The sequence below is a fragment of the Falco cherrug genome, chromosome 4, assembly GCF_023634085.1.
Source record: "Falco cherrug isolate bFalChe1 chromosome 4, bFalChe1.pri, whole genome shotgun sequence".
Classification (NCBI taxonomy): domain Eukaryota; kingdom Metazoa; phylum Chordata; class Aves; order Falconiformes; family Falconidae; genus Falco; species Falco cherrug.
This window is the reverse complement of record NC_073700.1, coordinates 19,175,988-19,187,500: the sequence shown is the minus strand read 5'-3', so window position 1 is coordinate 19,187,500 and position 11,513 is coordinate 19,175,988. Positions and strand designations below refer to the sequence as shown.

Below are 11,513 nucleotides of genomic sequence, written 5' to 3'. Positions count from 1 at the left end.
CTGCTTTTTCCCCTATGATTGAAAACCAGCTTTCAAAACCTTCTTGTAGTAGTTTTAAAAACCGTCAAAAGAAACTGCAGCTTCATTTCCTCTTTTCTAAACCGTAACTTGAAAAGAAATAGGAAACTTAAACAGGCTGACTGATTGGAAATCCATCAGTATGTATCTAATGCTTTCTATAGTCACCGGGGGGGGGTGGAGGGGGGTGAGCGGAATGTGGTCCCCTTCGTTTAGAGTTGTTGATACACAGGGGAAATGGTTGATGTTTATTTCAAAACGCTGCATGACCTGGCTTGTTTGGTGGTCTCTCATATACTAATACTCTCCATGTATTATTATTATTATTGTTGTTGTTGTTGTTGTTGTTATTAGTATTATTATTATTTTGCCATTTGTAGCAAATATTTTTTCTTTGTGCCAAAAGGGGGTAAATTGGAATATATTGAATGTGATGCAAAGGTATGACCTGTTTGTGTAACTGCCTTTCCAAATGCTTTTGAGTCCTTTCTGTCTCCCTGCACCTCACTGCTGTGGCTGGGCAGCTTTGACAGTCTGTCTGTGTGTAGGCAAGAGGTTAGCAAAGAAGGGGAAATTAAAACAATGTTGTACATTATATAGTTACCAGCTATTGAAAAACCTATTTTGTATGCAAGACAGCAGCGTAGAGATATATGGAAAGCCTTGGGCTAAGTACAGAAGATAATTACATTTGGAATTTTACTGAGTTAAGTCATTTATAGCTTCAAATAGTTGGAGAGAAAAATCAGCAAAAACACACTTAAACTTCTTGTTGTTACTTTTCAAGATAAGCATTTTAAAAAAATGCCTTTTATCTTCTTATCTTACAAATTACCCTTTTTCTTTCATAGATATTCCCTAAATTTTACTTTCAGGAACACACTGGTCATGACACTCTTTCACTATTAGCTGAAGCAATACAAACTATTTTAATACAAGTTTTATAAAAATCAAACTATCAGTCATAAAATGTCAGTGTCTTGCGGAAAGTGTTATGAGAAAGTGTCTGTTATTTTAACAAGTTTCTTGGGAATTAGAGAAAAAAAAATCTGCACTCTTCCTTGTAAACTGAGATACGAGATAATCTTTTACCAAGCTGCAGTAATATTCAGGTTGAAGGTAAATCTAGATTCTTCAGTTACAGTCAGCCTGAAAAGCATTAATCCTTCTCTCCAGCAGTCGATGGGAGTGGCTGTGCCTGCAACTGCAGGAGGATGCCCTGTGTTGACAACTAGACAGGACTGGGATGATACTTGGTTGCCACTTCTCCATAAGCCCTTGACAATATTTATGAAAGATTTATCAGCCATGTGTTCTACTAATTGTTAGAAGTGACTGATAGTTCCAGCTTCACACCAGTTTAGTGCTGGGGAATACCTCTTAGCTTAGCTTACCTCATTGCATGGGAAGGCAGCATATGGTCCCCAAGACAAGAACGTAATTGCAGAGCGGTGTGAGGGCCAAAAAGTTCGGGGTTTGTTTTTAACAATCATATTAGTGCAGTAGGTAGGATGAACTGGAGGCTTAATTTAGACAGGGACGTTGATAACAGAGTGAGACCACCTGTGCATTGGCCAGCAAGGATAGGTGGAGGAGGAGGGTGGGTCCTGCTTGTGAAATGTACCTGTAACTCCCTTCTTCTCACTCTTTTTTCATCCTGTGTGTCAGTCCTCTGATACTTGAAAAAAAAAATAATCTGCCTAAATATGTATGAGGATTTATCCTGCATTACCTGGTTTGTCTGGCTGTGACCTATTTTGGCACAAAATCATAATAAAACAAGAAGTCTGGCCCAGTAGCAGGGTTTTCAATGACAAGGTCTGCAGCACCCAACGCGTTGTAGCAATAGCAGTTGGACTGAGACCATTGACCTGATGCTTGCGCAGGGGAGCAATTAACAGGAGAGTGGTGACAACAAGCCCTGGGGCCAACTGTTTTGAGTTTTGTGAGCTAGGTAGGTAGAAGAAGGACCCATAGCCTTTCCCACTTGACCCATGGTGCTCAGCACTGATGTGGAGCTTTGCCTTCCATTGTGTCACATGCTGTTCAGGGTCCCACACCATGGCAAGATCCAAATGCCTAAATGTACCTTTCCATGCATGTACCGCCCCATCAAGACAGGGATAGAATTTAACAAATTCATTCCACCTGAGGGATGCACTTCAGGTTTTGAGTGTGATGGACCCAAATGTAAGCCTTCTTTTTTTCTTTAAGGTCTTACTTATTTTACGCACCATAGTTTTATCAGTGTTGTAGACAGAGATAAGTGTAATGTCTTTTAAAAAAAGTAATTTTTAAATTAGCTTTTTGAAAAAAACAGGTCAGATCTGTCTTGCATTTGATTGCAAATGCCCCTTTGTGAAGCTTTGATCTCAGCATTTCCATCACAAACATACTTAAAATATCATGGACAAGGTAGAGATCTCATATTTCATTCTGTTTAAACCATCTTGACATGATCATTTGTTGCCATTATAGTGAGAATTGGGCTGCTGGGTAAAACACAAACACAAGAACATGTCCTTCTCCTTAGCTAGTTCTGAGCTGGAATAGGACATCCATTTTGCAGCACCACCTTTGAGTGGAAAAACACTTCAGGGCAGAAACAAAGCTATGATAAGTTTAAAAAAGTATCTCCTAATGGGAGAAAATGGAGACAGCTGGCCATTTTCTGCATAGCGAAAATACTGCTTGGACCTGTTTTCCTAAAGCGTCCATTGACACTCATGGAAAGTGGGTCCTAAACCCTTCTAGTGTGCAGCCTAGCTAGGCACGGAATGGGAGGGAAGAGGCTATGTCTTGGTTGTCCATTGCATTGCCCATGACTGGCTTCCTTCTCCTTTGTCCTTGGTCTGTCCAAAATACTGCTGCTGAAGTGATCTCCCTTTCCTGTTGATGTGGCGGCGTTGTTCCTCTTGAGTGTCCTCACTGGGTTTCCATTTTCACATTCCTGCTCCTTGCCATTATTTTCTGTCTGATTTTCCTCCTGTGTGATTTCTCCATCATCTGTGCCTAATGCTCCTTGGTCACCAGAATCCTGTGCTGTCCTTTTGTCTTGAGCCCCTTCTGGCCTGTGCTTTTTGTGCCTTCCCTCTCCTGCTTTTTCTGCCTGTGTAGCTTTAGGATTTAACCTCACTGGGGTAAGCAAAGCATATGTCTTGGTGTATCAAGTTTGCAAAGCACGTACCTTGCTCCGGATGTGTTTTCTGTTGAACCACAGTTAGGCACCTACATCATGGTTGTACCCCACAGAGATGAAGGAAACCTCAAAAAATCAGACTTCTCATGAAGAACTGGGTGGCTATCTGAAAACTCCCACCATGCAGAGCTTTCCAAATGGGCAGAGGGAAAAAGAACGAGGCTTCAGATGGGGACTGTATTAATATAGTCCTCAGGCCCCCGTACAGAGCAGATCCTTTTGCACATGGCAGAACAGTCCTTGCCCAAGAAAGCTATTAGTAGATCAAGAGCATTTTCCTGTGTGTCTGGTAATAATCCCCATTTCTGGGCCATCTGCACTCCAGAAAGTGCCACCAGTGAGAATTGGCTCCCATCGGTGGCCAAGTGAGCCCTCATGGCTTCTTTTCTATGACCCCAATGACCAGAGGGGCTACTAGTGACATTCTAGTTTTGTATCACTACTGCTTCCTGACCTAAGGGAAAAACAGTTTAAAGAAATTCTTCAAATTTTTTTACTTCTCTTCAGTGCTTTGAAACTGAGAGACCTCTATTTTTCATAATTTAAACTCCTGCCTAACTGGGTGAGTGTTTGAATTCCTAGACTATGACAAAATGCTAGCGTGTGTCTGCCTGAAATGTCGAGAGGATCTTTAACAACCTCCATCCACCAGAAACGGCGTTAAAAGCATTGCTAAGATGACGAGTGAAAACACTACAAACACAGACCCCGGCCGTTCGGAGGGAGGTGCACCGCTCCCTTTCACCAGGGGGGCCCGGAGGAAGCACCGCAGGGTGTGCCCCGTGCTGCCCGGGTGCCTTTGCCTCCTGCTGCCGCGCTGGTGCAGGCAGGAAGCCTTCAGGTGCCTGCCTTTTATTTATTTTGGCTAACAGATGTTGTTCTTCTGCAGTAGCCTGCAGACCAAAATTTAATGCACGGATGACCCCGCCAAGCAGCTTGTGCGCCCAGTGAGTGACTGCTACGAATGAGAGATTGCACAACACAGCTGCACTGAGAGTACAACTATTTCTCAGTTTAAAATTGTTTCGTGTGAAGCACGGTGGCTGAGGGTGAGACCTCGCCTTTCTCTGTAAAGGTCCTCAGAGGACTCTCAGAGGGAGAAGTTTCTGCTGCAGCGCTATGATAAGAGCTGGTCGCTGCCCTTTGGCTCTTCTGTGAAGTCCAGCACAGATCCAGTGATGAGGTTGCAGATGATCTGCTGTAGGTGTCAGGTTTTCTCTCTTGTCACTGAGGTTTTTGACCAAGAAAAGAGCAGCTGTTTGAAAAGCCCAGTGATTTTGCTTTTGCACTTCTAGAGCACGCTGTGGTGACACTATTTTTTCCTTTATTTAATTCCTGTCTTGGAAACCTGCGTGCCAAGTTTTATCCCATCGTGATGCCTTTCTGGCATGGTCAGAAACCCCTCGCCTTGCAAAGAGCAAGACAACCTTGACTGTAAGGTTATGAATGGGGATTTATGACCAAGTCTCCTTTTATATACACTTAGCCCAACTTTACTGCTACAAACAGATGACGGTGATAAGGTGGGTAGGTTGTTTAAACCTTTGCTGGAATGCAAGCACGATTCTCCTCTTGGCACTAGGAATCTGGCTTGTCTAAAGCTCTGCAAAAATTGTCATTTGTAAGAACCTGATCCAAGTCCTGCTGGAAACAGGAACCTTTATGTTGGGCATGTAGGTTAATAAACCCCTTTTTTCGTTAGTGTTATTTCTTAACATCTTTCCACTGTATTTTTTTTTAAAGCAGCTGGAAAAAGTCCTATTCACACATACAAAAAAATGTCTTGTTTTCAAAAATAATGAGATTTGGTGTCTGCCCAGTACATTGACATGCATTGGGAAGCCATCCTGGCTAAGGACGTGTACATAGGCTGTGATCCTGAGACACCAGCTGTGGCCTGGTACAGATATCAACCAAAAGATGCAAGAGACAATCAGAGCAGGATGTCCACCCCAACTCTTGGGCATGACATGACCGATGAGAAAGGGTGAAACCATCGGTCCTGTGGCATTGGGTGCCCTGAGATGAGTGCTCTGGGGTGGTTCCTGATGCTGTTAGTCTTTCCCAACCTGCAGCCCTCAGGCTTACGCCAAAGGCATGCTGGCAACTCACACTGCTGCTCCTGCCCCATGCTCAGGGTGCCCCTGCTTGGGTTCCCAGGGTGACCCGCCAAGGGGCTGTGCCACCTTCTCAAGTAAAGACAAGGTGCTTGCTAGAGCCGAGGCTGCCTGCTGTGCCCCGTGGAGTTGCCTTGTGTGGTTTAACCACTGCTGTCTCTGTGCTCACTGCACATGCCACAAAGCCTGTACGTGACGTAAAAGCCACCATCCATTTGTGCTGCTTGTTTTCTGGTGTGAAAGGAGGCAAATGCATCTCGGAGCTGCTGCCTTGCTTGCTTTCTGCTGTTCCTCCTGAGATGGAGTGGGGCTGGTTAATAAACATGATTCACTGTTGTCTTTTAGCTGTCAGGGCTGGAGTGAAGCTCTTGGTGCCAGCAGGTCTAGCTCTTCTCACTCGAGGGCTAATGCATTTTGCTTTGGGAAATAGTGACACCCAGCACCATGCGTTAGCTTACCTCACGGATAGACCATATACAATTTCCAAACTACTCAGCAATAAAACTCTTCTGTCTCATGCCTCGGTGCCAGCTGTTTAATTAGGAATAAACAGAGGATGGATTTTATTCTTGCAAGTAACAGAGGATTGTTTTTTTTCTTCCCTTTCAGCTTGCAAAAGATAAAGAACGTCTGCAAGCCATGATGACGCACCTGCATGTGAAGTCAACTGAACCAAAAGCCACCCCTCAGCCCGTAAGTACCAAACTGTGCTGAAAGCAAAAAAAACCCAAACAACAAACCACCTCACAACAAACTTCTTTCCTGTTCCCCACCGGAGCGCGTGATGCAAAGCGTGAGCCGCTTCAGAGCCGGTTGCGCTGGGGAGATGCAAAGTGCTGCTTTGCAGGAGGCGCTGCCACGGGCACCCAGGTTTCGTCATCCCCATCTCTTCGGGGAGTTTTGCTGTAAAGCTGATGCATTGGGCCTTTTGCTGGCCTCACATACTGGCCTGTAAGTCACTTTGCATCAGTCTGACTTGCGTGAAATCTAAGGAAGTGTTAGGAGGGAGATGCAATTAAATTATTTTTATTATATTTATTTTGCTTTCTCCCTATCTGACAGACATTTACAGTAGAAGAGACTCTAGTTGAACTTTTCGATGGTAATCACGGCTACCCAGTATCAGGTTTTATACTGTTGAACCTGAGAAGAGAAACCTTCTCTGCCCCAGATTGCCCTTTAAAAAAGGGGTTGTGAGGGAAGCAAGTGGCTTTACAGCCCAGGAGAACTCCTGGGTGTCCCCAGACCCAGGCAAATCCACCATCTCATTCCCTGACCAAAATGACTCTTCTTCAGCTGTTGTTTTCTCCCAACCTCTTAATGCTGAAAATGTTCCTCAGAGCTTCCAATGATTATTCAAAATGGAGAGAGTGCTTTGCTGCTTGATTTTAAGATTTGTAAGATTTAAAGGTACACTGGCTTTATTTGATTTTGCTTTGAGTCATTGTGTGAAAATTAATTGAGCGTTGACAATCTATAGTTAGTACTAGCAATTTTAATCAATATGCAATGATGCAGCATAATGACAAAGTATTGGTTTATCTGTTTTGACTGATTTTTTTTCTATAAATAAAGCAAACACACACCCATATATGTGTGATTTATGGTGATAGAAATAAAAAGGAGTCAGACTATTAACCTAGCAAATATGGTAGCCTGCCAAGATGCAGTTGGTAGACAAAATTAATGTCTGAAACAGAACACATTACAGAGATAGAGAACATAAAATCATTAAACACTTCACGCACACATTTTTACTAGAAAAGAATTTCTCAGTTTCCATGTAGTTGGAAATAAATGGCTGCAGAAGTGCATAGGGAGGCTACTAGACAGAAAATTGCAGGCTATTCAGCAACACTGGAGCAGATGTCAAAGTCAACAGGAAAATTTGGTGCCTTCTTGGAGAGAGTTGAGGGGTAGGTATAAACCCTTCCATTTAAGCTGTTGAGATGCCTAAAATCGCTTGATCCAGTGGATACCAGCCCTCTAGACTAGAAACTACTTACAGTGTCTATAAAAATAGCATTCTTCTAGTTCCTCACATCCATCTCAGCCTGAATGCAAATGCTTCAGCGCATTGTTGGCAAAGTATGTAGACCCAACAGAATGGGGGGGGAGGTTTGGTTTCTATAGCTCTTACTGGATTAAAAATTAAAACAGCGGAATAATCTGGGAGTCTCAAAGCGCTCTGCCTTGAGGCCTTTCATAACAGCAGTGCCCCTCAGGAGGAAGGATTAAAAACTAAAGGGAGGAAATCATAAGAAGGCGAGCAGCGTTTGGCAAGGCAGCTCATGATCGATGCTCAGCCGCGGAGGGCAGGAAGCTTTCGCGGGTGTTGTAGGCTACGGAGATACCAGGCGGTGTCGCCATGAAGATTAGTGTTAACAGCTAATAAACAGGGAAAAGCAGTGGAAAAAAAGTGAACGCAGGGGGAAAAGGGCTGTCTTGATTAGTATTAAAAATGTTTTACATTCTGGAAAATTATAGCTTTGTTGGGGACCTCCTACTAAATTTATTTTTAACTGCTCTATTGAAAATTCTGTACCACTAGTCAACATTATCTCTCAGTTGCTCAGCACAGTGTTTCTTTATTAAAAGAAATAGGCATGAATATTTTTGACTGAAAAATTAATAGCTTTTGAATTCATACACAGCAGGTTTTCTTTTGCAAAGAAGTCCAATATCGCTGCACAGCACTTCTATAACCATTTATTTAGAGTCCAAGTCAAACCTTTGACAGCTAGAGCAGTGTTACAAGCCAACATAAAGAACTCCAAGATGTAAACCAACAATAGGCAGTCTGTGTGAGGTTTGCCATTGTCAAATACATAGATTGTTTGGATTAGTTTATGTAAATGTACTGTTGTATTACCCTTTGGAAAAAAAAAGATCACATTTGTGTATGAAAAGTGGTTTCGTTCACAGGCAGCATTATAAATTCCTTATCCTTTAACTTACATGTTAGAAGTAAAAATTGGTGCCTGACAGGCCTATATTGTGTGGCACTCTGTTGTTGGATTGAAACTGCCTTCTTTTCATTTATTGAAATATAGAAAAATTTATTATAGATACCATCTGATAAATCAAAAATTATTAAAATATGTATAGGTGAAGCATTTGAAAATTAATTATAAAATGTAGAAGTATAGTGTTTTGCATAAATTGTGCTTTCCTAGTGAAAAAAAATACACCGGCATTGCATTGACTGTGCTAGACCCTGGTCCTTTTAACTCAGTGGGATAGGGCTTTGGTAAAAAGATCTGATGACCATTATTGCAGTGCAAAGTATTCTTTACATCCAGTAATTAATTTTTTTTTGCCAACATAAGTAATGCAAGGTGTATGTTAGAATTAATATATTACGGTACATTGGTGATTTTAAAGGAAAGAGCAGCTGCGAATCCAAACATAGCAATGAACTGGGATTTAAAATTACAGCCTGTTCATGACTGAGGAAATTTTTTTATTCTGCTTAAAGGATCTTAATGCTTATTTTTAAACTATTTTGTTACTGGCAGGTAAAATTGGTGACTGAGCATCTGTGTTAATAACCACATGCCATTTGTAATCCACGCTGGCCACTGGTAGCGTTGTTGCCTTTTGGGCTTCAGGCAGAAGCTGAGTGGGTGGTTTTGGACCAGTTGGACCACAGCCATGTCGTTGGTGGTTGTGCATCAATTCCAAACTTGCCCAGCTTTGGGGAAGGGTTTCTTGTCCAGTCTAGCCATGTCCACCTGTCACATCCCCACCTTTGGGTGCCTTTAGCTCCTTGCAGTAATTTTGACCCAGGGAAGGGTGATGTAGTGCATTTCACTACACCAGTCCACCAAGAAATCTGTCCAGTAAAGCTTTTTAGTCCTGTTAAAGCCGATGAGATTTAAGTACGTTCTTGGGTGGTGTAGTAGTGGATGGCCTAAGTCGTTGGTGGATGGTTATGTACAGAGGGAGGTTGTGATGTCCGGGGTATGGCATGGGCAGCTCTTGCCCTGCTCCTGAGGAGGTGCTGGGCAGACAGGAGGGGACTGGGGAGGGAGAGCAAGAGCACATTAGGAGCTGGGGCAGTGTTCAGTGCTATGTTTAAAAATGTCCAACTTCATAATTAAGATGCCCAACAGTGCAGCACTTCAGAAGAAAATGGAAGTATTTCACAGCTTAGCACTTTGGAGAAGGCAAAGTTGTTCCTATTGGTGCTGTGTGTATTGTTTTGATGAGACTAAAGGGCTTGAATCAAGTGAGAACAAAGCTATCTGTGAGGGAATATGCTGTGACATTTTTGTAAGGTGAATTTTTTTCAAGGTAAAAAAAACATGTGAAACAAAAACAACCCCACAATACATAAGTCGGAACAATAATTTCTCAAGAATTGTCATTCTGGTTTTGCTATTAAGATACCTTCTCCTACATGCTGTTTCCATTGGTGGTAGTCATCAGCATAATAGGTTGAAATGGAAATGTGCTTTCTTTTTGGGGATTAACTTATGTTGAAGTTCATAGGAAGGGGAGGCAAAGGAAAAAGCATCAACCAACAAGTAATTCTGCATACTAGATGCTATAGCCATCTTTTTAAAATAGACAGAAAACTTTTTAAAGTCACTTTTGGCACTTTAAATAAAATGCACTGTTAGATATCCCTTCTTTAATGTATTTTTTTACCCTAACCATAGCAGTTATGATTGTTTTGAAATACTGTTTTTAGCAACTGTAATAACAAAGCATTAAAAAAAAACCCCAGTCTTTTAACTGTTGAGGTAATGACTGAGCATTTTAGCTGCTGTAGCCATACTTTATAGTTTGAAAAAATAACGATATGCAGCAATAAAGAGAGATTCTCAAGCACAACAAAAGCTGTTTTTATATACTGGTTTTCATTAAGTCTCACTCCTCAGCTTCGGTTTCCTTAGTATTCCTGCCAATAACAACACCTGCTAAGTGATCGCTGCCTGCCAGGCTCTGCATCTAATACACTAATGCGTCCAGGCTGAAACAGGAGAGGAAGACACAGCATTTAACAAAGTTTTAGGCCCAGCGTTAGCTTTGTCCCACCCTCGGTGTCAAGATAAGGAGCCTCTGCTCCAGAGTGTTTCAGTCCCAGGAACCTGATGCGGGTAAATCCTCGGCCCTGGCTGGGACCAGAGTGGCAGCATCCTTTGCAGAGAAGTCAGTGCCCTCCAGCAGTGGGTATGGCTCCACTGTGACACTTAGAAATATTTTTTTTTTTACTTTTTTATTCTTTTTTAAAAGAGTTTGACAGGCTTTTTTATCTGCAGCCACTATTGTCATGTAAAATGTTTACACAAAAAGAAATCAGACTTAGCCCTAGTGGGAGAGCCACTTACTGGAAATCTATTTTACGGGGTGAAGGAGAGGGTTACCTCTCTGCCTTGTTTATAACTGAAGAAAAAAAAGAAAATGACTCAGTCTTCACCTTTAATAGGAAGACATGACTATTTTGTGAAAGGGAAAGTTAATGATAAAATCCTAAGCAGGATACTGAACGCTGAAACAATTATGGCATTTAGGATTAAGTTAAAACAGTATGAGGATATGTTCTTAAAACCCAAAACTGAACAAAGCACCCAACAAGGCTCAGTGACTGAATTTGTAGAATTTTAGGACTTAAAAGTGGCTTAAAAGGCTTTGGTGTTTTTTCTGGGTTTTGTTTGTTTGTTTTTATTATTATTGTTTGGGGGATTTTTTGTGGTTGGGGGGTTTGTTTGTTTATTTTTGGGTTTGGTTTTTTTGTTTGTTTTTTTTTTAAGGCTGGAGGAAATCCTCCCTCCCCCCCTATACCTAGTAGAAATGTTATAAAGACATTTAACTCTTTGGTGCATGAGCTGTACTCTTCAGCGTACTTGGGGAGTGCCCCACATTGTGCCTTATTGAAGCACAAGAGTATTGCGCATTAAAGTGCTAACTCTGTGACTTAGGCTCCCTCCCCTCTGACAGCAATGATGCCTCATCCAAAACTCACGGTATGTGGGAAATGGGCTGTGTGCAAAATACCAACACGAACAACTTTTCTAATCATAGTTACTTGTTTTTAAATAGAAAATGCAAACAGGGAGAAACCGTGTCGAGTTTCCATCAGGAAAAGAAACCCTCCCAATCCAGTCCCTCCCTGATCTTTGCCCTGCACAGTCATCCACTGCCACTTTCACGTTTCTAATTGATGCCAATAT

The 11,513-nt window shown here is 42.0% G+C and overlaps 1 protein-coding gene across 18 annotated transcripts in view; it reads left to right on the top strand.

The window, feature by feature from the left end:
* Positions 1-11,513, top strand: part of FOXP1 (forkhead box P1) — a 391,266-nt gene that overhangs the window by 353,892 nt on the left and 25,861 nt on the right. For all 18 annotated transcript variants that reach the window (XM_055707728.1, XM_055707722.1, XM_055707725.1 and 15 more), the window contains one exon: positions 5,944-6,027. In XM_055707728.1, the coding sequence (XP_055563703.1) occupies positions 5,944-6,027 (84 nt within the window). The remainder of the gene's footprint in view (positions 1-5,943; positions 6,028-11,513) is intronic.